General features: G+C 50.7%; 1 protein-coding gene and 1 long non-coding RNA gene across 4 annotated transcripts in view; one reads left to right on the top strand and one right to left on the bottom strand.

Moving 5' to 3' along the window:
• Positions 1–20,408, bottom strand: part of Gm32994 — a 31,499-nt gene extending 11,091 nt beyond the window's left edge. Inside the window, exons 1-4 of one of the 2 annotated variants that reach the window (XR_003951653.1) lie at positions 19,998–20,408; positions 17,935–18,065; positions 13,715–17,823; positions 5,268–13,381 (exon numbers count right to left, since the gene is read on the bottom strand). This is a non-coding gene — a long non-coding RNA (predicted gene, 32994). Of the gene's footprint in view, positions 1–5,267; positions 13,382–13,714; positions 17,824–17,934; positions 18,066–19,997 lie in introns of those variants that run through there. The other variant, XR_003951652.1, reaches the window with a different exon arrangement.
• A 442-nt stretch (positions 20,409–20,850) lies between these two features.
• Arc (activity regulated cytoskeletal-associated protein) lies at positions 20,851–24,340 on the top strand. 2 transcript variants are annotated; one of them, NM_001276684.1, is made up of 3 exons: positions 20,851–22,856; positions 23,105–23,241; positions 23,428–24,340. In NM_001276684.1, exon 1 carries the CDS (start codon positions 21,049–21,051, stop codon positions 22,237–22,239), a length of 1,191 nt encoding a protein of 396 aa, NP_001263613.1. In that variant the 5' UTR covers positions 20,851–21,048; the 3' UTR covers positions 22,240–22,856; positions 23,105–23,241; positions 23,428–24,340. The 2 variants fall into 2 exon arrangements, with proteins under 2 accessions (NP_001263613.1, NP_061260.1); NM_018790.3 differs by having other exon boundaries at positions 23,102–23,241.
• Positions 24,341–24,891: the final 551 nt, after the last annotated feature.

The raw sequence follows: 24,891 nt of genomic DNA, 5'->3' as shown, positions 1-24,891 counted from the left end.
TTACTTTGTAGGAGTCTCTCTTTTCTGCCATCAAATTGATTTGTGAATATACTAAATATTGGGTGCAAACAAATTGCAGAAAGGCCAAGGATGCTTTCCCTCTTTCACAGTAATCTGTACACTGGGTCCTTTACATCAGCCTCCGTAGTACAATCTGTGGTTGTGACAGATCTCGGTCACCTTTCTCAGGGAAGGTGCTGGGACGTGATTGGCCTAACAGGTGCTTTTCCATATTAAGGAATGTTTCTCAAGACATTTGAGTCTGTGCATCAGGAATCCAGAATGCTTTCCAACTCTGCCTCAGCAGGAAGACAATGAGTACAATCCTCTGAATCTAAATGTTACCAGCTCCATTTAACAGCTAAACCCTACCACATCTCATCAGTGTGCTTATGCATGTGTGAGAAATGATTTTATCTTCTTTTGGGGATAAGCATGTAGACTCAGGATCATCATGGGGAAAAACTAGCTAGCTCAGTGTTTCCTTGTTGACTAAAGGAAGACCAGCCAGGGATCCAACCCACGTCTTGGAATTCATTACTGTTTTCACCTTGGGCTGACTCTTCAATTCAGTAATAACACTTTCTGATATCTGTAGCATTTAATAATAGGCCCATTCAAAACTTACAAGATAGTTTTCATTTGAGATTCTAATCAGTTCAAGATTGAGAAGCAAATTATACACCGTTTTACCATTTCTGGGCATATTTCTATGTCATAGCAGCCCAGCAAATTGAAGGAGCAAAATCCAGAGATTTGGAAGCCTAAGTCTGGAGCCTAAGAGAAACTGTTGTGGAGCAAGAAGACTTAAGACTCCTTCTAAAATCAGGGCATTTTCCATCCTGTCAAGATAACTAGATTTTTTAAAAAGGGTTACTTATTATCTATACAGTGTTCTGCCTGCGTGTATGCCTGCATACCAGAAGAGGGCACCAGATCTCATTAGAGAGGTTATGAGCCACTATGTGGTTGTTGGGAATTGAATTCAGGACCTTTAGAAGAGCAGCCAGTGCTCTTAACCTCTGTGCCCTCTCTCCAGCCCAATCTGGGCGGTTTGAACTGTATTGCCCTTGACCCAATGCCATTTCGCTTTGTTTTTTCCTTATTCAATGAGGAACATTGTAAAAGGCTTTAGGGCTCATAAATGTGAAGATGATGGCAACATTTCCTCAGAAAAATCTCTGATACTGTTTGAAATACTCTTGTGAATTTAATATATTGATAAATGTTTTCCCAACAGTATTAAAAATAATAGCTTTTTCTGCGACCATTCTGTACGTGGCAGAGAGAGTATTGTCTGGGAGCATGAGAATATGTTAATTGCAGGAGAACTAAGTGTGGCCGAGGTGAGTCTTCTTGCAGTTTTATGCTCCACAGTCCTTCCTTAGACGAGAAAGTTTAAAGTAAGAAAGGTTTGATTCTCAAAGTGTAATATAAAAATTTTAAAAATACAATTTTAATTGAACTATGATTGTGTCGCTTCTCCTATTTTCTTTCTTCACTTGAGCCCCATCTCAGCCACTTAAAAAACACTATTACACCCAGAGTTATTCAAGGAATTGATTATATAAGAAAGCATGTATTGTTTAAAAGTTTATCACCCTTGCACTCCAAATTTTACATATTTGCATATGTAATTTTAAATTAGCATGTTGGGATGACAAGTCGAGTCTGCTCCTGTCCTGCTCAATCTCTGCATATATTAGTGTATTAAAAATAGATTTTCTGTTTGGGCCTGAAAACCCCTGGAATCTCAGTCTCTTGTCCCTGGGCCATCATCTAACACTCTTTTGCTTCTTCCACTATCTTTCTTCTGTTCTGTAACTGACTCAGGACATTTTACAATGAGGGCACTCCTTTCCAGACCTTTCACAATGGGGACATTCTTTTGTTAATGTGCTGCCTAGCACCGGGGTTTGGCCTGTGCACCTGAGCAAATACCGTCTGAGGGTTTCAGCTTTATAAATCCTCCATTTCCCAAGAGTAAACGAGACTTGAACAGAATTTTTGTCTTGCCTCCTTCCTCAGCGTCTTCTGATCCCAAAATTTGTCATTGTAGCTCCCTTCCCACGAGAAACCTGTTGTTTAAGTCCTGCAGGTTGGGGCAATTTTCTAAAGATCTTAGCATGTGGTGTATTCCCACGGTATTCATAGCATACCACATAGTACTATATTTTTTGTGTGTATGTGTGTGTTGCCTGCCTTTATGCATATGTGCTTGCCTGATGTTCATGGGGCTCAGAAGGACACATTGTGGGTCCTGGAACTGCCATTATCTGTGGTTGTGAACCAACATGTGTGTGCTGGGATGGAATCTCTACCCTGACCCTCTGTGTGAACAACACGGAGGCCTTAACTGCTGAGCCATCTCATCTCTACTACTCCTCACACTGTACTTTTTCGAAACATGCATTTTGATTCATATTTACCACCACTGGATTGCAGTAAGTGAATATGAATACCTTCTATAGCCGTCAACGAAAACGTGATTTGTATCAGTCCAACCAGATACACTATTCAATCATTTTATGATTTCTTTTTCCTAAGGAATTTAAATAATTTTCGCTTTTGTACCTTAAAACTCTTCCATTTTGGCCACTGCAGCCATACTGTGTTACTAAGACATTTACTTACATGGTGATTGCTTCTTTCTCTGACATATGGTAGTGGTAGAGTTTCTAAATATATAACTAGAAATTAGTGTTTTTTTAACAGTTTGAGGGATTGAATGCAAGGTTCCATGCTTGTGAGGAAGGTACTCCATTCAACTGCTACACTTCCAAGTCTGCCTTTCCTTTTGTCTTTGTTAATCAGCACAGTGATATGGCAAAGGGTTTTCGTGTTGTAAAATCACTATGTCTTCAGACATCTGCTTTATAAAAGGAAGGCTGGAGGGAAGAGGTAGTGCGGATTACTGGTCAGCATTGGTGGGGTCATTCTGCTCTGTGGTTCCATATAGACTGATGAGCATGGAAAGGCAGCCTTAAGGGGTCATACTTCAAACCTGCAGTCACGTCTATCACATAAGAGGTTATACTTCAAACCTGAAGTCAACTCTATCACATAAGAGGTTATACTTCAAACCCGCAGTCAACTCTATCACAGGATTTCTACCATGAGCAACAACACTAGAATGAAATACTATGAGTGAATGAAAATCGCCCTCTTCTTTTGAGGAAAAGAAGATGAAACCCTTTTATCCATGCCTCCTTTAAATTCTCTTTTTGTTGTGTGTGATTGCTTTCTGTGTTACTAAGTATTGAACTTGAAGCTACAACAAGAGGATGCTTAATCATTGATCCCCAATCCTAACTCATCTTTTATCTTATTCTTTCTCATCGGTAATGCCATTAGGGTCACAGTTTTATAGTAAATGAAAAACAAATTAAAAAGTGGCATATATACACATATCGCAAGCACATATCTTCATATGTGTATATAATTTCACATCAGAAAATTCATCCCTCGCAGCCACCTTCTCCAACCTCACAGCCCCTGTCTTCTCTATATGAGCAAGTACAGAGTGGACTCTTCTCTCATGGCTGTGATCTTACCAGTGGTTATTTCCAAGGGGGGACAAAGAAAGCAAGCGAGTTTCTACTCTGTTTGCATTGCAGGTAAGAATGAGAATTACAGTCGTACTTACAAGAGCTCATCATCACCTAACCCGAGAAGAGCAGGGAGGGTGAGAAGCACTGATTTCACCTCCTCTCTTTGCTCTGATGCCTTGCAAGTTGTTGTGATTAACATCACTCTTAACAGTTTCCCACCATTTTGAGAGAAATTGAAAAGTGCAGTGTTCATTGCCTCTGGTTGTCTGACGGGTCGTTTCATCCTTAACTGCAAGATGCAACTAAAGGTTCAGAAAAGCCTTTTTACCGGGTGTGGTGGCACATGCCTTTAATCCCAGCACTCAGAAGGCAGAGGCAGGGAGATTTCTGAGTTCGAGGCCAGCCTGGTCTACAAAGTGAGTTCCAGGACAGCCAGGGCTATACAGAGAAACCCTGTCTCAGAAAACCAAAAATAAATAAAAAATTAAAATACAAAATACAAAAAAGGGAAAAGCCTTGTTTCATAACAAAATATTTATATACTGTCTTCCAATTGTCACTAGTATTGGCATTCCAGTAATTCCAATTACTTTCGTTGTTAATGGAGATAGGTACTGATTCTGGTAATGCCAGTATTTTCAATCAGTCTGATACTTTAGCTAGGAACATGGCCATTGTAAATTGCCACTTCATTTTAGATATCAAACATTGATAATTTCTTACATTCTTTTATTCAGTAAATTCAAAGAAGGTGATGATTTCTTTCTTTTTTTTAAAGATTTATTTAGTTTATGTGAACACAGTCCCCCCTTCAGACACCCCAAATCCCATTACAGATGGTTGTGAGCCACCATGTAGTTGCTGGGAATTGAACTCAGGACCTCTGGAAGAGCAGTCAGTGCTCTTAACTGCTGAGCCATCTCTCCAGCCTGACAACTTAATATATTCCTTGTTAGTAATATAGTCATTATTTACCCAAGGAGCTTTTTCAGGTATATTTTATTAATATCATTTAATAAAATAGTTTTTCTTTAGTCACAGAAAATCATCCTGAAGACATCTCTCTGCCAGGTTAAGATTTCAGAGTTTTTAAAAATGAATGCTAACTGGTCATTTGAACTGGGGAAAGGAAGCTAAGTGTCCATTGCTAGTTATACTCTGAATTCGATTCAATTCAACTTAAAACATGATTCACTTAAAACGTTTGATTACACTAATGTGGGGAATAGCAGAATGGACTCCAGTTGAGCTGAGGTCTGAACCCCAATGGTCATAATTCACCTACATGACACGGTAGGTGTTCCCTCATGCTCCTGGAACTCCAGCCCCTGCCTAAGGTACCACCTCCCACAAGAGAAGCATGGTCAGTAGTCACATAAGCAATGGCCCAAGTTTCTGACCTTCAGGCTAAACTCCTCCCCAGTTACCTAGCAACAGTGAAGACCATAAAAAGGGGTGATCAGCCCGCACCTTGCTCTCTTATTCCTTTGTCCTCTCACCTCTCTTCTCTCAGTTCTCTCTCCTCTTCCCTTTCTGTCTTTCTCTCTCTCTCTCTCTCTCTCTCTCTCTCTCTCTCTCTCTCTCTCTCTCTCTCTCTCTCTCTCTCCCTCCCTCCTTTCTACCTTCTCTCTTTCCCCTGCATTTCTATGATAAAGTTCTAAAACCAGAGTCTCTGCTCTGCTCCTTCAAGTTCCGCTGCGCACTCTGGTCAGTGTTGGGAACTTCTTCCCTCTTCCCTCTCTTCCACAAACCTGGTGGCTTTAGCAAAGTAGCTGGGGGGTTGTCCGCAGGCAGGGCTTCCCCTTGACCACCCCCTGAAGAGTGGGATAGAGGAATGGCCACCCAGGGGTGAGTGGATAGGGTAGATAGCAGCCCTCCTACACCTGACTGACCAGAGAATAGGGAAACTCTGGCGGGGTGTGAGCATCTTTTTCCTATCCCACTTCTCCCCAGGCCCCCCCTCCAGGACTCCCCTCTTTATTTTGTTCCCAAAACACTAACACATAGTGTACATTAATGTAATGTAGTGTCTTACTAGTTTAGCACCTGTCACCCAGAAGGCATGACTAATTCCAGGTTTCCATAGGTTACAAGTCGCCAGCTCATGACTTAAATGTCAGTCTGTGCATTCCTCATGCTCCTCTGACTACATCGAGAGTGTCCCATATACAAAGCCTTGTCTGCCAACTCTACCTTGGACTTTTCCTGAGATTTTTAGCTGCAGTTCAACAGTTTGTCTTAACGGTTTTGGGCAGTTGCTGTTAATCCATACATGGGGACGTCGTCCTACCATCACAGGTTGGAGGGGGGAAACCCACTTGCAGTCTTGAAGAGGAATTACCTTATATGAATTGTAGAGCATTTGCATGCACACAATGTACTACTTAACATGTTCAGCATCTATTTAAAGGACCTTAGTGACTCATTTATTCTGTTTTGTTTTCTCTGCAAACTACTTCCTGCCTGAATACAGGAAGTATAGTCACTGAATTGAGCTTTTGTTCCCCCATGGCACTAGTGTTCTTGAAATTTTTATTGTACTTCTTACTTTCTTCATGTTTCCGTGCATTTTAGGATTTTTGTTGGCCAGGCATTCATCTTTTCTGTAAAGAATCTTCGGCTGCAAAGATTTTGAGATTTCAAGGAATCTTGGCACACTCCAGGGTACCTTGATTAGTTTTCATGGTTGGCTCTGGATCATAGGGAAATGGTTGTTTTGATGGTACACCTAGAGCTAAAAGTATTCAATGGAGCTTGAGGTATAAGTGGCCCAAGTTAGGTGCAAATGTTCCTTAAATAGAAGTCCAGTTCTCTTTGCTGCTGTCCAGGGTGTAGGTGGTTGATTTAATAAGAGAAAAAGGAACGTGATTCACGCTCCAGGTGGAAGAATTAAGAATGAAATTAAAAAGTGAGCCCAGTGGTCAGGGCCCAGATGGTATTTAAGGATGAAGAGCAATTTCAAAAAGAAACAATGTGGGGTTCAGAGACTAAAAAATTGGCCTTATGACAAGTTTTTTTTTTAAATAAAGACAGTAAAGGACATGGGGTGTTGAAATCATCAATATGTTGTTCAAAGTAAGCCGTGAAATGAGTTGCCTTTTGTGTTTAATTGTAAGAACTGACAAATATTCAAGTTTCTATTGAAACTTACCTCGAGCCACATGAAGTCTTTATGAAAAAAATAAAAGAGGCTATGGTGATGTTTATGGTCCGCTCTGCCTGCCACAGAGGACCATGCTAGTCTCCATGGTCCATGTTGCCACTGGAGATCATGGTGATGTGCATGGCCTGTGCTGTCACCTGAGGCCATGTTGTCTGGGGTCATTGCAGTCACCAGAGGCTGTGTTGATATCTGTGATCCATGCTGCCCAAGGAGCATGTCTGTGGTCTCTGATACCACTGGAAGATATGTTGATGTCCGTGATCTTTCCCTATAACCCTGAATACAATGCGCACTATTGAGGTAGGCCCATGCCTGTAACCCAGCACTCATGGAGCATGGACTGTGGACGCTCATGCTTATAACCATACTTTCACTCTCTCCCAGAGAGGGTGAGGGGCTTCCTGACACTCAGAGTAAATGGATCCTGGGCTACACAGACTGGCAGGCCACGGATGGGAGGAGCAGGCTATGGTCTGGCAGATCCATCCATGGAATGCTTAGAAAGCTCCCAAGGGATCTACTGTCTTCCATGCTTCCAGATGAGAACTCTGTGGGATCAGAGAGTGGAGGTGGCCCTGGGTCTTCCAGACCTATCCTGGATTGAGGTGGCTGTTCTTTCCTTCTCGCTGTCCCTCTTTTAATTCAGGCTTCTATGAGACAGTGCCTCTGGGCCCCCAGCAGAGAAAGGACCTGTCTTTCGACAGTCCAAAAAACGATTGATGCCATGGTCTCTTGTTCCCTGATCAGAAAGCAGCTAGTGCCCCGACTTTTCCCTATATGAGAAAAGGTACACAGGGCCTAGTTAACCCCAGAATGTCCAGAGCTGTTTCTCTGTCCAAGGTGCTGAAGAAGGGGACTTGGCTCTTGGTTGAGTTGTGCCAAGTGCCAGGCCCACAGGAGTGAAGACAGGGGGCAATAGAGGCTATGCCTAAGCCCAGCTGTGAGGCTGTTGCTTCTTGTGACATGTGAGCATACAACTGCCTGTTGCTTACTAGTACATGCAATGTAGATGTGTCAGAGGCAAAACCAAGTCCTCCCTGCGTACTATGCAGTCCTTACCTGGCTCTGTGCCCCTATAGACAGATACCGTCCATCCCTCCCTGCAGAGACTTCACTTTGGATTCTTCTCAATACAGCTTTGCTGAGCCTGGTCTGACCATGGGCACTCGGCTGGCCTGGAATGGTCGATGACAGGCGGACATCAGCCCAGCCTATCCTGTCCCAACTGGGAAAGTAGCAGTGCAGAGTGTGTGAGGGGGTTGAAGGTATTTTAAAGGCTGACTCACGGAACCTGCTGCAATCTGTACATAGAAGGTACTGCGGCCTGAACATCCATTCTACGCTGGAACAGAGCAGGTTCTGTGGCTTCCTGCCTTTTCTCTATCTGCCTCTTTGGCTGCAGCTTGGTGCCATGTGCTAACCCATCCCATTCAAAGAGGCTGGGCAGATCAACCTGCCTCCTCCCTCTGCTCCTCTTCCCTTACCCTCAATGATTTATTTGCTTCTAGAGTGTACCTCAACTCAAAGGAGCTGTTCTGCTTCTGAGCGGGCAGATGCGGGAGGGAACAGTGCCACGTCCTACCATTAGCACAGTAGCAATACAAGCAAGGCTCAGGCAAGCTCCCAGGTCCACAGCCCTGACACTCCCCAACTGTTCCCTTCCATTGCCCTGTGGACACGGGAGTGTGGCTCATTGGTACAGCACTGGTCTCACATTCAGAAAGCTCAGTTCAATTCTCCAGTACACAACACACACACACACACACACACACACACACACACACACACACACCGCGGAGAGGAGATTGGAGGCAGGGCACACTTCGCACCTTCAGTGGATGTTGCTTGTGCTGATCTAAGAGCATCTAGATTCTTAGACATTCTCCCACTGGAGAGAAGCCCAGCTCACGCTCCTCCCCACACCATTCTCTCCTTGCTCTGTGAGCGCATTCTAGCTAATGAATAGATTGACAGAAGGGTGTGCTTTGGGGACTGGATCCTAAGAGGCACTGTGACTTCTTATTTCTCTCCTGATTCCATCTCTCTCCTTCTTACCTTCTCCCCACCATGACCAGATCTCCCAGCCAACAATCAGCACAGACTAAAGCCCCAGCCAGCTCTGATCATTTGGTCAACATAATTTAGGACCTAAACCCGCCAGCTCTTTCATCTTAGTCTAAAGGTGAGCCTTGCCCAGGAGGGGACCAGAGAGTGGTTCCGAGGACTAGGAAGAGGGATATGGCCCTATATCTGGATTGCAACAGAAACAAGGACACAGTGAGTCTGTGTAGTGGTCCAGCCTAAGGCCCCTGTAGTTCTGGGTGCCTGTACTGGTTTAGGGTAACAGGGACCACTGAGACAGCTTTGACTGAACAGAAGGAAACCCACTGTTGTTCTCTTAGGAGATCTACTCAGCCTCTAACTTTCACTCCCTGGGGCATCTGGTTGGTTCCGATTAGCTAGCTTTCTCTGGTGCCCATCGCAGGGCATCTGCCACTCCCATCCCTTGGGCTTTTGAAACTCTCAGCACTTCCTGACAAGGGAAGAGTCACTTATGGGCAAAGATGTGCCAACTCACCTCTAGGCTTCCCCAGGATGCTGTCACAGAAGGAAGCCATTGATAAAGAGCTGCTAAGTAAAAACTGGAACTCAGTGGAAGACCTTAGACAAGTTAACACCACAGCTGGAGTGGGGCCTGGCTGGAGCACATGGCCTCTGAGATCGCCCCAACTTGCCCCCAGGGCTATGTCTTTCTGGCCTCCCTACCTACTCAGGGGGAGTGCCATGGTCAGGTTGCCCAGGTGGGCATCCCCATGTGGTGACACTCTCAATGCTTGCCCAGTCTCATTAGCTGCTCAGGCCCAGTGCAAAGCAGCACATAGTCCAAGTTCTGGGCTAACACTTTGTGAGCCATTATAGAGCTGCATCCCAGTTAGTTGTCCTAACCATCCTGGATTTCACAGGAGGTAAGTGGGGGCAGAGACTGCGTGGGGGATAGCTAACTAAAGAGTGGAAAATTAGGGTGGAGGAGAAGGATGGGTGGGAATGGCTGTCTTGAAGGTGGGGTTGACAATGGACAGATGAGGTGATCAGGGTAACTGCCAATGGCTTGGCATTGATGAAGATGACAGCAGGAAAGATGACTATAGTGGTGATGATAACGTAGACAAATATGACATCTTGAAGGCACAATTAGTGTTAATGATGACAGCAACTGAGTAACTAAAATAAAGTGAACAAGGATGGTAATGGTGACTTTTATGACAGTACTGTTGAGGGAGTTGGGGCTGATAAACTTGTTGGTGATAGTGACATCTGTTACACCCGTGTTGAGAAGATGGCCACAATGGTGATGTTGTCTATAAGGGTCTGTGAGAGGAGAATGGGCATGGTGGTATCAAGGATTGGTGATGGTGGCAATGCTGAGGATAACGGTGATGCTGGTAACGACGGTGGTGGTGATGGTCACTGTGTTCATGTGAAGATGACCACAGATGTAATTCCAGTGAGAACGGTGATGTCACTGATGGTGACGATGACGGTCATGATGTAGTCAGGGTGCTGCTGGTGGTGGTGGTGGTGGTGGTGGCGGCGGCAGCAGTAGTGGTGATGATATTGATGATGGTCTTGGTGGCGGTGCTGGTGCCGGTGGTGAGGCTAATGTTGGCATCAGCCTCGAAATGTCACAGGTGTTTTGGGAGTGGTATTCAGTGTTAGCATCAGTGTCAGATTGGTGATGATGATATCTTGTTTTGAGGTAATAGCATGTTGACTGACTGGTGAGATTGATGAAAATTGTCAGGCTCAGAGTGGAGTGGCACTTTTTCTAGAACCATCTCAAATGCCTGCTTCTGCTAGCTCTGGTGCCACATATGAGTTGGCAGGAAAAACAGGTTTTTGTGTGTGGTAGAAGTTGTCTCTGATGGGGGCTATAGCATGGTGTGGCCACTCCTTCTCTGCCCAAGGTGGAGGGCCCATGTGTGTCCTTTCTCAAGCTCTGCCTGTCCCAAGTGTCCTCAGACTTCACCTGAACAGAGATGACTTATAAAGGAGCTACAGCTTAGCGTTCTCACTGCCACTGAAGACACTTGAAACCAGACAAGGGGACAAGACCAGGTCAAGCCAAGAGCTGGGTCCCTATCTTGGGATGGTGCTGAGTGTGGTAGACTCTCCCTGGATGAATGTCCATGCCTGGGGCCAGAGTCTAGTTCTGGCTATATTTCCCACCCCCTGTGTGCCTCTTCTCCTTAGAGATGTGGAAGGCCCTGTGGGGAGCCCACACACATTTATTTTCTTCTCCCATTCCATGAAAGGTAGACACGGAGGGTAGGAGGGAAAGCAGAAAGGGGAGGGGGCAGAAGAATGGCCTATGAAGGAGTTGGTTAACTTGGGAAACAGCTTGGGCTTCCAAACCATTATGCTGGGGGAAGGAGACTCCGTGCCAGGCTCTGGCAGCGTGGGAATCTGCTCCCCTCTCATTTTATTAATAAAGCGGGGCAGCAGTGTCACTTGGCTCTCCTCGTAAACGTGTCACTCCACTGACTAATTCTTTTTAATTAGAAACGGGGAAACAAAAGGCCTCATCTTTTGAAGGCTTGGCAACATGAGTTTCATAAGGCTGAGCTGCTGTGCCCACCCTCTGTCCTGGCTTCCCTGCTCCCTCACAAGCCTGGAAGTTGGGCCCAGCCAGGAGGCTAGGGCAACATCTGGTCAAGTTAGGTGGCCTTGCATTCCCTGTTGGGCACAGAGGCTACTGCTGCTACAGCCCCTGAGGGATGCTGGTAGCTGTGATGACACCTACATCCACCTCTGGTGGAAGCTACAGGGGTCCTTACCATGTTCACCGAACATACCCCTGGTACTAGTCATATAGGCAAGACAGACAAGTCCCTCCTAGTCTTGACATGATAATTATCTGGGAGACACTAGCATTACTCGTGGTGGGGAGCATCTCTAGGTCGGGGTCCTGCACGTGGGGACAGATGAAGGGGCCCCAGGAAGAAGCACGGTCCACAGATCCCTGAGGTGGTGCTCACTGCCTCACCCTTCCATAAGCTTGCCAGTGTTATGCACCTTCCTGGGCCTGGGGAGACTTGGTGACCTGGAACTTTCTTAACAGAAGTCAAACCTGGGCCAACACAAAGTTGCCTGAGATCCTAAGTGCTGTAACTGCCAAGGTGGAACGAGGAGGGGGGGGAGGGGGGGAGGGAGGGGGAGGAGGAAGAGGAGGAGGAAGATGCTAATATGTCTACTCTCCTTGTTCTCCTTGGTACCCACTGCCATGGGGACCAGCTCCCACAGTTCTGCAGGCTCGAAGTTGTCACTGTGCTACTTCACAGGTGAGGATTGAAGCCAGATGGTAGAACACTGAATGGTACTTGAGCAAAAGCCGAAAACTCATCAGGCTCTGAGCTCAGGTGTTCTTAGTAAGAGCGTGTCTTCTTTAGTGGTTGGAGTGTCTTCCCAGTTCATCAACAACAATAGATCCATTTTAAAAGATCCATTAGTCATGATCCTTTAAGGGCAAGTTTTTAAGCCTTTTGAAACTACTAGCTGTTCTCAGCCCAGCTCTGGGGATGGACTAGGACTTTGCTGTCATGTTTCAGGAACCAAAGATCTGGATTGGGATTCCATCTTTCTCACCAGCCAGGGAGTCCCATTAAAATCTCCCTAAGGATACAACCAAGAGCATAGACAGGACCTGACCTACCCTGTCTCTCTTTATGCTGACAGAAGGGAAGCCTCCTGGAACTAAGGATCATGATTGCAAAGGTGGCAGGGGGTGGAGAGGTGTGTGTGTGTGGATGGTGACATTGGCAACACTGATATGGACAGTGGAGCAATGGTAGGGATGACAGTGGTGACATTGCTGGAGTTGGCAGTATGGAGATCAGGGTGGGGTGAAACTGGGGATGTTTGTGTAGGGGTCAAAATGGAGAGGTAAAGTGGGGTCCTGCCCGTGGTCATGGGCTGATGGGTGATGCTTGGAGATGTGGCAATGGTGGGGATGATAATGGTGAGGATGTGGTAGCAGCTGTGGTGGTCACAGTGTCCATGATGGAGCTCACGGCTGAGAAGTGGTTGTGTTGGTCATCTGATCCCTACAGTGTCTGCTCACTTTTTTTTTTCTTAGAAAGTCCACACAGACGGGCGTGGTGGCGCAAGCCTTTAATCCCAGCACTTGAGAGGCGGAGGCAGGCAGATTTCTGAGTTCGAGGCCAGCCTGTTCTACAGAGTGAGTTCCAGGACAGCCAGGGCTATACAGAGAAAAACCCTGTCTCAAAAAACAAAAAACAAAAAACAAAAAAAAAAACAAAAAAAAAAAGAAAAGAAAGTCCACACAACCTGGGCTCCTCCCCTGTCCTTGGACAGAGAAAGGGCTAGATGTGTGTGTGTGTGGGGGGGGGGGGTTGCTCAACTGGGCAGTTTGGGGCAGACCCTGAACCCATGCACAACCTTTTCCAGTGGGTCGAGGGACCGAGAGTCGTGCCTGGTACCTGTGAGATCCATCAATGGTAGAGACCTGCTTGCCTTAGCTAGAGAACTACAGGAAGTGGGGAGACAACTTGGATCTCCACATGTCTGCAGCTCCACAGGTCACTCACTGGGAGCTGGTTGTCAGTTTCAAAGCCCAGGGCAAAGGCTTGAGAACTCAGATGAGCTGCCTCTGGTAGGAGGAGACATCGGAGAAAGAAAGAGGTCCAGATCCAACACCCTCCCCGCCCAGAGAGAAAACGGAGGAGTCACCAGCCAGAGGAGGGTAACCACGCTTGAAGGCCATTAGGGAGCCAAAAGAGTGGAGGGGACACAGCACTGGCCTCCCCTGCTCAACCTGTGCTCTTTGCCTTCTACCCACAGGCTCCACCTCTAGGAAGCCCTTCCTGGTTCTCTGTGTGAATCTGAACTCTTTCAGGGCACTGTGCTCCATCCCTATTGGTACCCCACTCCCCTTTGTGACAGAATGAGAAATGTCAGGCACAGGAATTCTAAGCATTCTTACCTGTCTGCATCTTGGCGCTGGTGTACGCCCAGCCCAGAGCTCGAACCCTTCAGCCTGAACGCTGTTCCTAGGGATTTATTTACAGGACTGAGGAGCTACTACTGCCCAGGGCCCCCCCACCCGGGGGGCCATCTGCTTTCTCCTGGAACCAGAGCTCTAGGGTACAAGTAAACAAATACCTGATACAAGATCTTTGTGCAGGTCTGGTTTAAGAGTCACAAAGCCACCAATGGCAGGGACAATGTCACCAGTCTCCAGCCAGGGACTCTGGTCCCCACCTCTCCTTCAGGGCAGGGGCTGAGCAGGTGTAGGGCAGGGTGGGCCCTGGGTGGTGGCAGGCTCAGCGCACAGAGCCTTCCTGCGTGGGGAAGCTCCTTGCTGCGTCATGGCTCAGCTATTCTCAGCCTCTCTCCTTTTATGGTGCCGGAAGCAGGCAGGCTGCTGCTGGGCTGGCTCTGGGAGGTATTTAAATGGAATTGCAGAGAACAGCAGGAAAACACAGCCGCCAGGGTGGGGGTGGCAGCCTTGAACGCCACCCTCTAACTGGCATGGGCATCTGAACTCTCAGCTCTGGGGGTGTCTCATCGGCCAGCTGGCAGTAGCCCCCCCAACCCCACCCCTGATGGAGAACTGCTCCTGTATGATCCAGCCCAGTGGGCGCACAGGGAGTTGGTAGGTGGGCACTCAGACTGGCTAGGGCCCCAGTGGAGCAGAGATGAGGGGTGGCTGCCAGCCTCCCACCTCAGCCCAGCCTCCCATGGCTCTTACTCATTCCTGGTTCGTAACTCTGCCCCTACCCCCAGCTCAGCACTGGCTACCTGGATATAGGGAACCCTAATAGTCTTCATTCTTGTCCCTTTGGTAGCCCAAATTCCTGGGCCATCTCTCCAAAGCAGGGACAGCTCACACATCCAGAACACCAGCCACCAAATCATCTCCCCATATCCTGATTCTTTTCTACCCTCTCTACCCTCCATGTCCTCCCCAGGCTGAGGAGGTCCTGGGTACAATGGCCCTGGCTCAAGGCTGGTGTCCTGGCTAGAATAAGGGAGACCTGACTCACCTTGATACCTGGTCTCTGCTACCATCCATGTTCTGCCCCCACATGGACAAAACCCACATGGCCATGTCCTTGGCCTGGAGTAGCACCCTCACACATCTGGCAGTCCCTCTTTATGTCTGGCTGTTGGCTCCTGCATTCCAGTGATGGCTGGAAGCAGGTACACTAGGAAAAGCTAAAGGGGGCTACGACTGTGACATATATGGTTGCACACAAAACACATTTCCAGACCTGTGCAGATACCAAGATTGACCACTCATCTCAGAGACTCTGTGCAGATGCACACAAGATAGACCAAGGCACGCTGTGCCTGGAGACCCTTCCTAGAGGCACAGAATATGGACAGCTATAGGGAGTCAAGGCTTTCTCACTTTAACATAGAGTTGGCATTTGTCAACTGAACAGGAGGGTGGACAGTTGGTCAGAAGGATCCTTGTAGCCACAGGTCCACCCAGTGCTTTCTCAGCCTTCATGAAGAAGAAAGAGGAGGAGGAAGAGGAGGAAGAGGAGGAGGAGGAGGAGGAGGAAGAAGAAGAAGAAGAAGAAGAAGAAGAAGAAGAAGAAGAAGAAGAAGAAGAAGAAGAAGAAGAAGAAGAAGAAGAAGAAGAAGAAGAAGAAGAAGACAAGGAAGAGGAAGAGGAGGAGGAAGGGGAGGAGGAGGAGGAAGAGGAGGAGGTGCCCTAGTGGCCTTTTAGTACAGTCTGCCTGTTGTATAGTTGAGACCAAGGTGCTGAATGAGTGCCATGAAGTCACACACAGTCTCAGGGAGATGCAAAAGTTCCTGTCCACAGCGCTATGGAGGCTTAGGCTAGGCACAGACAGGCTATCTGACATGGACCCAAAAGGGGCTTCCTCAGGTCTAGCTCCTGTCTCTTGATTCTACACTTACGCTGGCCCCCTAGTGTGTGAGTGCTGAGCTCTGTACCCACAATGCCTGCATGGCTTCGCCTTCCTTGTTCTAGACTATTCTAGCTTGAGCAATGACAATTACATGGACTGCCTGTTTTCTGCAAGAAGAATCCCCAGGAAGTGCTGGGTGCTCTTTGCCAAGTTCGGAGGCTCTAAGCAAGGCCACCCACTGGCTGGCGCTGACAAGTTGCAGAAGTAACCAAGCTAGAAGCACAACAGAGGGCCATCAGGTGGGGAAAATGAGGCCAGGGAAGGGGTGGGGACTTAGAGAGACTTACTCATGTTCCCATAATACAAGGGAGTGTCTTACATAAGGACTCTAGGAGCCTGGAGGTCTCCGTCTGACCTCTAGCCCAATTCCTAGCCTCTATCATTGTGTGACTTGGATAGGTTTCTGGCCCTCCGTCCCCCTTATGAATCATGGCTGGGACCAGGGAGGAACACAGGTCTCTTGAGGACAGACTCCCACAAACCTGTGTCCTTGTCTACAGTCAGGTGGGCAGTGGGAAATGCCTGGGGTACAGAGATCATCAAGACTGCACAGATTCCATGGAAAAATACCAGGCTTCCTTAGAGGCTGGACTGGAGGAGCCGAGGCAGGAGGCAGGAAGGAGGAGGGAGGAGAGATGAGGGAGGAGGGTCTGGTGTGTGGGGGCCCTGTACGAACATGCTGCCTTGCCTTGTTCCAGGGAAAAGGATGTAGCACACAGCCTGCCAGACGGAAGAGGAAGGAAGGAAGGAAGGAAGGAAGGGGGGGGGGGTGGCACAGAGAGAACTTGTTCCTGTGGCTTGGGAATGAAGACTGCTGAAAAGGGAGGGGAGCGCTGGGCCCTGGGGAGAACAACTCAGTATCTCATGGCGACACACCTTGGCTCCAGTCCCACTTCCATGTCCTAGCCTGTCTCTGTTACTAGCTAGCTCAGTGGTCTGAGGCAGGTCCCCCACCTTCCAGGGCCGCTATGGAAGCCAAATGAGATTACCTTTGTGAGAAATGAAACTGCAGCCCTGCCTTAGAGTCTCCATCTTTCCCAGCTTCCCCAGGATCTCCCTGTCTCTCCCCTCACCTTGATGTTCTCCTTCAGTCTCAGCCCCCAGATCACTGTGCATCATTGTGCCCTTATGGGGTAGATGGAGACTCCAGTCTCAGCTCTCAGCTCCAGAGACCATCATCGCCAGCCCTACTGTGTCCAGAGACTGGCAGTGGGGGTGACCGGAAGTCATTCAGCCAGCAGACGGCCGGTGGGAGGGCCAGGTGTCCTCCCTCCTGCTGGCGGCTCATTCTTATGTCAGCTCAGCCTGAGGGTACTAGGCTTTAAGCATCAGTAGGCAGAGGCTTTCTGAAGTCTGCAGTGCCTAGTCTTGAGGGGGTCCCTCCTTCCTTCCTTCCTTGTCCCATGCTGACACCAAGAAAGGACTCCAGCCACCTTCAGCTTGGTGGAGCCTTACCCCTCCCTCCCCACACTGCCACTGAGAGAAGGGTGAAGCCAGATAATTAAAAAGGGATGTGGAAAGGCTCTTCTCTTTCCCTCCCTCTGATCTCTGTCAAAGGACTGCTCTGGACCCCTGGTTTCAACCCATAGCATAGACCTGGAGTTGGACAGGGTACCTGGGCATCAGCCAGGAGCTAGGACCAGGCAGCAAAAGACATCTGTGCAAAGTTGGGTAGCAGGCAGCTGTCTAGAGATTTGACGAAAGCACCTGGGCCAGGGGCTGGGCGGGAGGTCCTGCTGCTCGGCCAGTCAAGGGGCAGAAGCCTATACCCTTTCTCCTGCGTCCACACAGATGGCAAGTCTGTGGGCAGATGAGAGCAGGAAGTCCAACCAGGTCCCTGCTGCATCCACCTCTGCTGCCCTGGATTCTGTCTTCATGAGGAATGGGGTCCCTTAACCCATATCACAGGGTGGGGGATGATCAAGGTACTTGTGTGTGTGTGTATGTTCACGGGTATGAGCACATGCTTGTGTGTGCCTTTGTGTGCAGGTACGGGGATGGCCGTGAGCTGTGTCCTTGAAGGAGCTTACTTACCCTTGTTACTCACGGATGTTGACTGTTCAGCCTTAGAGAAAACATCTGCTGGGAAGACCATCTAGCCGGGGACAGCTGTGCCCCACAGTGGCCATGAAGGGACTTCGAAGATATCCTATGAAGCACAAGGAGGAGACTTAAGGGACTCTAAAGCCCCCATGCCTCTGGGAGCCAAGGTGGTGGGGACAGGGACATATGTGATTACTGTCAAGAATTGTGTACTCACCAGAAGTCTTGGGTTGGGAAGAGGATGAGGAGAACAGTGCTAGAGGTTCCAGATGTCGGGGCAGGACAGGAGGCTAAGGGACACTTGCTGGTCCCAGACCTCTCTGACTCCTCTCAGGAGGAGGTTTCCTCCTGAAAAAAGGCTCCTTAGTATGACAACACCACAATGTAAATGCTAAGAGGCCAGAGCCCAGGGTATCTGGAATGCTGGGGACAAAGGGCCAGGACTGACAGGGCTGTGGAACCAAGGTCACCTGGATCTTAGCGCTCTAAAGATTCACCCAGACCTGCCCCATTGCTGAGGACTTGCGCTTTTCCTCAGAATTCATCTAGAATCTCTCAGGTAATTTTGCCATGGTTCCTCCCCATGTTCTTTCCCTGAACAGGCCCAGCCTCCCCACCCCACCACACTGCCCCCATCCTACCCCACCCCCGCCCTGATCCTTCCCCAGCCTTCCAGGGGGCTGAAGGTGGCACTATCTACCCCTCGCATGGGCAGGATTAGTGGGGCGGGTACTGGAAGAGTGTGGGTTAGAAATCCCCCTCTCTGAAGGCAGGGAGCCAGCCAGCCTGGCCTCTTTTCCAGCAGCAGAATGTAGCCCCAGGCTGCAGTGTGGGGGCGAGAAGGGAGTTGCTGAGGGCTTCTGGGGCGATAATTGGGCAGCGATTAAATGTTCCCAGAGGAGCTATGGCTGTTGCCTGTGCCTGTCACCTGTCACTGGGCTCCTGTGTTCGTGGCTTCTGAAGACCCCGGAGGAGGAAGCAGGGCTTCCTGTGACTTTTCACCCCAGTGGGGCTCAGAGTAGTGTCTCGGGGTCAGTGGCCTGGATGGACTGCCCTCCATGGAGATAGGAAATGCAGTGGTCAGAGGGTCAGAGCACTTCAGCCTCGGAAACTTCTCCATTTGTGCCCAATCCCCCCTACGGACAGGGGGTGGGGGATCCTGGTCACTGGCCACAGTGCAGCTGGTTGACACCCTTGCACTCTCCAGCCTGCTCATCCTCAGCTTCCCCACTCTAGGGGGCTGTCCACCAGCTTCCGTGTGGGTACAGAGAGACTGACTCTGGCCACTGAAGGGCTACTGCTGGCATGTGTGCAGACAGACCAGGGTCCAGTTGCCCCGTCAACCCTACCCCATGGCGTAGGACCTTGGTTAACCTTCAGCTCCCTCCAGACTCAGGCCTGCAGCTCCCGGCTCCCAGGATTCCCCCATAGGAAAACTCTAGTTAGTCCCTATTCTAGCAATTTCTCTGCTTGTTTCCCCTCCCTGCAGTGATGCCCCTCTGCCTGCCTTCTGTGTCCGCCTACTCACCTCTAATTAGAAATGCCAGGAGAGCCATTTTAGGGGAGTTTTTTTTCCCCCAGAAAGACATTCCTCTCAGGGATGGAAGCCCTGGGTGTGTGTGTGGAGGGGGGGGGGAGGGGGGACAGGTTGGCTCTAAGAGAGGCAGGGCTCCCCAAAGCTTCTTGAAAACAGAGGAGGGGGCTCTGAGGGATATGAGGTTAGGAGAGTTCTGTAGGTGTGTGAGCAAAAGTGGGGTGGGAGAAGCTGAGATGTGAGTACACGTGGATTACAAGTGGGGGCCACTGGTGTGTGTGTGGAAGGCCATGAGTGGGGGGCATGAGTCCACAGAGAGGGCCGTGAGTGGGGGGCATGAGTCTACATGGAAGGGTGTGAGTGGGCTAAGTGCTGGTTGGTATGAGTGTTCAGTGTGTATGTATGAGTGTGAGAGAGGGGGAGCTGGCAGAGAGGAAAGGGGGTTCTTGCAGGCACCATGTGTCTGTGGGCCCCTGTAGGCTTCTGCTGTGGGCAGTGATATGTCCCCAAGTAACATCAGGAAATGGGAGACCTAGACCTGTGTTTCTGGCTTGGTGTAAGTCAAGAAGGATGCCCTCCCCCACTGCACCACAGCGCTGTTGGCTGTTGCCAGGGAATCGGAAGGGGCCTCCCTCTAGAGGGAATCTCAGCTTCCGGAGCCCCATTCCTTATATGGCATCTTGCTTTCCTCTGCAGGCTCCTTCCCCTCCTTCCTCCTTCTCCCTCCCTCCTTCCTCCGGACTAACCTCTTGGAAGGCTTGAGAAGCTTCTGGTCCAGTTGTGGCTGGGTCCTAGGGACTTCAGGGTTCAGCAATGTTGCCTACACATCTTGATATCCCTATGCCCTACCCCAGTGTCTGTACAGGTTCAAGTGATACATCTGTTTCAGGGCACTGCGGCCCTGTTCAGCCACTGACACACAGACAGGGCCACTCAGTGTCCACAAACCTATGAAGGGGTCCAGAAAAAGCCTTGCCTGAGTGGAGTTCCCGAACAATATTGGACCAGGCTAGGATTTGGACTTATGACTCTTGGGGCAAGGTTGGGCAGGAAGTAGGTGTGTGTGTGTGTGTGTGTGTGTGTGTGTGTGTGTGTGTGTGTCCCGCTAACCAAAGGCAGCTGAGGATAGAAGGGTTTGGAGTGAGAGATTCCTACCAGGCACTTCTGAAGTTGCATACTGTGTGGTCAGGATGGGCAAGAGTCAGGATGGGCGCATCAAAGATTCAGAGGGGTAACGTCCAGCTGCTCCCTAAGAAAAGAGATCATGAGGCCCCAGGGCAAACAGTAGGTAATAACCTGCCTTAGCCTCATCCTCGCTGCCCAGGACTAGGTAGAGGAGAGTGTCTCCGGTCCCCAAAATCCCTCCCGGTGGGAGGCGCGCAGCAGAGCACATTAGTCACTCGGGGCTGTGAAGGGGCGGGTCCTTGAGGGCACCCACGGGAGGGGAGCGAGTAGGCGCGGAAGGCGGGGCCTGCGGCAGGAGAGGGCGCGGGCGGGCTCTGGCGCGGAGCCTGGGCGCCGCCAATGGGAGCCAGGGCTCCACGAGCTGCCGCCCACGGGCCCCGCGCAGCATAAATAGCCGCTGGTGGCGGTTTCGGTGCAGAGCTCAAGCGAGTTCTCCCGCAGCCGCAGTCTCTGGGCCTCTCTAGCTTCAGCGGCGACGAGCCTGCCACACTCGCTAAGCTCCTCCGGCACCGCACACCTGCCACTGCCGCTGCAGCCGCCGGCTCTGCTCCCTTCCGGCTTCTGCCTCAGAGGAGTTCTTAGCCTGTTCGGAGCCGCAGCACCGACGACCAGATGGAGCTGGACCATATGACCACCGGCGGCCTCCACGCCTACCCTGCCCCGCGGGGTGGGCCGGCCGCCAAACCCAATGTGATCCTGCAGATTGGTAAGTGCCGAGCTGAGATGCTGGAACACGTACGGAGGACCCACCGGCATCTGTTGACCGAAGTGTCCAAGCAGGTGGAGCGAGAGCTGAAAGGGTTGCACAGGTCGGTGGGCAAGCTGGAGAACAACTTGGACGGCTACGTGCCCACCGGCGACTCACAGCGCTGGAAGAAGTCCATCAAGGCCTGTCTTTGCCGCTGCCAGGAGACCATCGCCAACCTGGAGCGCTGGGTCAAGCGTGAGATGCACGTGTGGAGGGAGGTCTTCTACCGTCTGGAGAGGTGGGCTGACCGCCTGGAGTCCATGGGCGGCAAATACCCAGTGGGCAGCGAGCCGGCCCGCCACACTGTCTCTGTAGGTGTGGGGGGTCCAGAGCCCTACTGCCAGGAAGCTGATGGCTATGACTATACCGTTAGCCCCTATGCCATCACCCCGCCACCTGCCGCAGGAGAACTGCCTGAACAGGAGTCAGTTGAGGCTCAGCAATATCAGTCTTGGGGGCCAGGTGAGGATGGGCAACCGAGCCCTGGTGTGGATACACAGATCTTCGAGGACCCACGGGAGTTCCTGAGCCACCTGGAAGAGTACCTGCGGCAGGTGGGTGGCTCTGAAGAATATTGGCTGTCCCAGATCCAGAACCACATGAATGGGCCAGCCAAGAAGTGGTGGGAGTTCAAGCAGGGCTCGGTGAAGAACTGGGTGGAGTTCAAGAAGGAGTTTCTGCAATACAGTGAGGGTACACTCTCCCGTGAAGCCATTCAGCGGGAGCTGGAGCTGCCGCAGAAGCAGGGTGAACCACTCGACCAGTTCCTCTGGCGCAAGCGGGACCTGTACCAGACACTGTATGTGGACGCTGAGGAGGAGGAGATCATTCAGTATGTGGTGGGCACCCTGCAGCCCAAACTCAAGCGCTTTCTGCGCCACCCACTCCCCAAGACCCTGGAGCAGCTTATCCAGAGGGGTATGGAAGTGCAGGACGGCCTGGAGCAGGCAGCTGAGCCTTCTGGCACCCCACTGCCCACAGAGGATGAGACGGAGGCACTCACACCTGCTCTTACCAGCGAGTCAGTAGCCAGTGACAGGACCCAGCCTGAATAGAGGGGCCAGCCCAGGGTCCCCAGCCCGCCTGCCACACCCAGCCTGTGGCTTTTGCCAACTAGGACTTGAGCTGGGGCTGACTCCCAAAGGGATGCCCTGTCCAGCCAGACATCTACTCACCCACTGACCTGGCCTGACTCACAACTGCCACACAACCATGCTACATGGACTGAACATCAAGAAGCCCCTTTCCCATAGGGCTCCCACCTGCCGCCTACCCCTCATCTGTCTGCCCTGGTCCTGGCCCCCAGCCCCATTGGCCTCACCCTCTACACTCTCAGACCATCACAGAACACGATCTGGCTTCCTCATTCTGCTCCAGTGTCCAGGGCTCTTTGGGTAATCAAGAAACCAAGTGTCTGAAAGGCAACAAAAAGTAGGCACCAAAACCCAGGGGACATCCTAGGGCAGATGCTAAAGCAGAGATGCTGAGGGAACCTCAACTTCCGGGGATGCAGCCCACTCCTGCAGACACAGCAGATCCAGCTGGTACCCTAGCTGCCGCCCAGGGCAACCGGCCAGTCTTGGGCAGCATAGCTCCCCTCCCAGGGGTGAGCTGAAGCCACAAATGCAGCTGAAGCAGCAGACCTGACATCCTGGCACCTCCTGGCCCCCAGGTGAGCCCTGCACCGTGTATCTTAGAGTGGGGGGGGGGGGCGTGCAGAACCAAGTCCACTTTCCAGGAGCCCTTCAAGGCTTCCCTAGCAAATTAGTTGCAAGGGTGGAGTGAAGTGGCATCAGAGTGGGTGTCATTGTAGTGGGCACTGGCACTTCACGGTCCAAGGACGGGGCTGAGGTGGGGGCGGTTCTGGGGGAATTTGCTAAGCCAGCTCACCGAGGACCCTGTGATTTCTCACCCCAGCAGTGATTCATACCAGTGAAGAAGAGCAGAGCTCAGCTCCGTGACTCAGCCATGGCAGGCGGAGGGTCCCCGAGGGGCTGAGTCCTCACACCCAGCCGAGGCAGCGGCTGGAGCCTACAGAGCCAGGAGAATGACACCAGGTAAGAAAGTCTTGCCTCCTATCCTGACCAAGCCTCAGATCCCAGCCACTCTCCAGATTTCTGGGTTATCCGGGAAGTCCTGACAGGCCCCAGGGGTACCAGCTGGGAGCAGGGTAACCTGGTGTCCCTCCTGGATCTAGTGGTGAGCAGTTCTCTCACCATCTTGCTGCTTCCTGTGTCCTTCAGGTCTCAAGGCTGCTGAGAAGTCTTTGCTGCCATGTCTGGAAAGGGCATCACCACACCACCAGCACCAGCACCATCCTCTCTTCTCCTGAAGCTGCCTACATGGGTTCCAAGACACTTTCAAGGCAGAGAAAACAAGATTACAGAGAGGAGGTGCCTGGCAGGGGGCAGCACCCCAGCTCAGCCCAAGAGCTGAAGGTGAAGACAAGCCAGCATGAAACCACGGGTCTGCCATGATGCCCGCCCCGCTGGCCGCTCACTAGCTGCCTGCCATTAGCCTCTGCAGCTTGAGCAGGGTCTGTACCCTTGGTCCTCTTGGCACAGAGCCCAGCTCGCTGCATGGCCTTTGGCTCCCCGACCAGACCCTTGCAGGAGCCTTAAGGCTTGGGCCCCTGCCCAGCCTGATCTTTCCTGCTGTGCCCTGCCTGCCAGGTCAAGCCCAGTCCCAGGAGACCCCAGGCCTTGGCTCCTAGGCTGTTCCATGAACCTCCCTGACCTGCCTGGTGATTGCCCAGCTGAAACCTCAGCCAAGCCCCAGCTCCAATTACCTTGTGCTGGTAGCTGCTTGTGTCTGCAGTCTGAGTAGGCCTTGTTGCGGTTCCTCCATCTGCCTGGTCTATTGGTGTTCTGAGACCAATTCCACTGATGTTCTGACAGATCCTCCACCCTGTGCCCCTGCCAGCCCCCACAAGTTTATTTTTGCACAAAAGCCATGACCCATACTCATTTGGCTGGCATAGGGTGTGTAGGTAGGCCCTGGGGACTAGGGAGACCCTGGAGATCTCAAGAGAGTGTGGCTATCCCCTATTTTCACCAAGCCTTGAATATCCAGCCAGGCTGTCTGCCCATACCATCTTACCTCAAAGACAGATATATATCTATATATGATTTTGTTAATAAAACTATGAAACTTATTGGAGTATGTGCCATTTCTCGAGGGTGTGGGATGGGCTGAAGCAGGACCTCAGAGGACACTGCTCAAGGAGGTACAGGAACACCCACCGCCTATGTACCCCAGAAAAACTTCTAAGTCTAGAATCCTCGGCCTTAAAGGCCTCAGGGACCTCCAAAGACCAAGCCCATGGCCTCTAGGCCTGGACAGGCCCTTGAATCCCCGAGCTGTGGTGGCAGGTGTGCTGCAGGGGATCTCGTCTGCAGAACTGGGCTCGCCCAGCCTGGAATCTGGAGACAGGGTCAATGTCCTATCTAAAAGATGGTGCACGCCATCTTTCTGGCCTTCAGTTTTCTTATCTACAAAATGAGAAACCATCTCTTGACTGTATCCAGGCCTGGACTCAAAAACTTGGAAATAACCTGTTAAAGGTCACCTCTGTGGGCAGTGCTGAGAGGAGGTACTGGACTCAAAAACTTGGAAATAACCTGTTAAAGGTCACCTCTGTGGGCAGTGCTGAGAGGAGGTACTGGACTCAAAAACTTGGAAATAACCTGTTAAAGGTCACCTCTGTG

The sequence above is a fragment of the Mus musculus genome, chromosome 15, assembly GCF_000001635.26.
Source record: "Mus musculus strain C57BL/6J chromosome 15, GRCm38.p6 C57BL/6J".
In the NCBI taxonomy this organism is placed as follows: Eukaryota; Metazoa; Chordata; class Mammalia; order Rodentia; family Muridae; genus Mus; species Mus musculus.
Note: the sequence above shows the minus strand (reverse complement) of the source record. Positions and strands in the feature narration are given on the sequence as shown.

Bases quoted from the DNA above. Each gene is read 5' to 3' on its own strand.
- Arc (NM_001276684.1), top strand. From the start codon at position 21,049: ATGGAGCTGGACCATATGACCACCGGCGGCCTCCACGCCTACCCTGCC.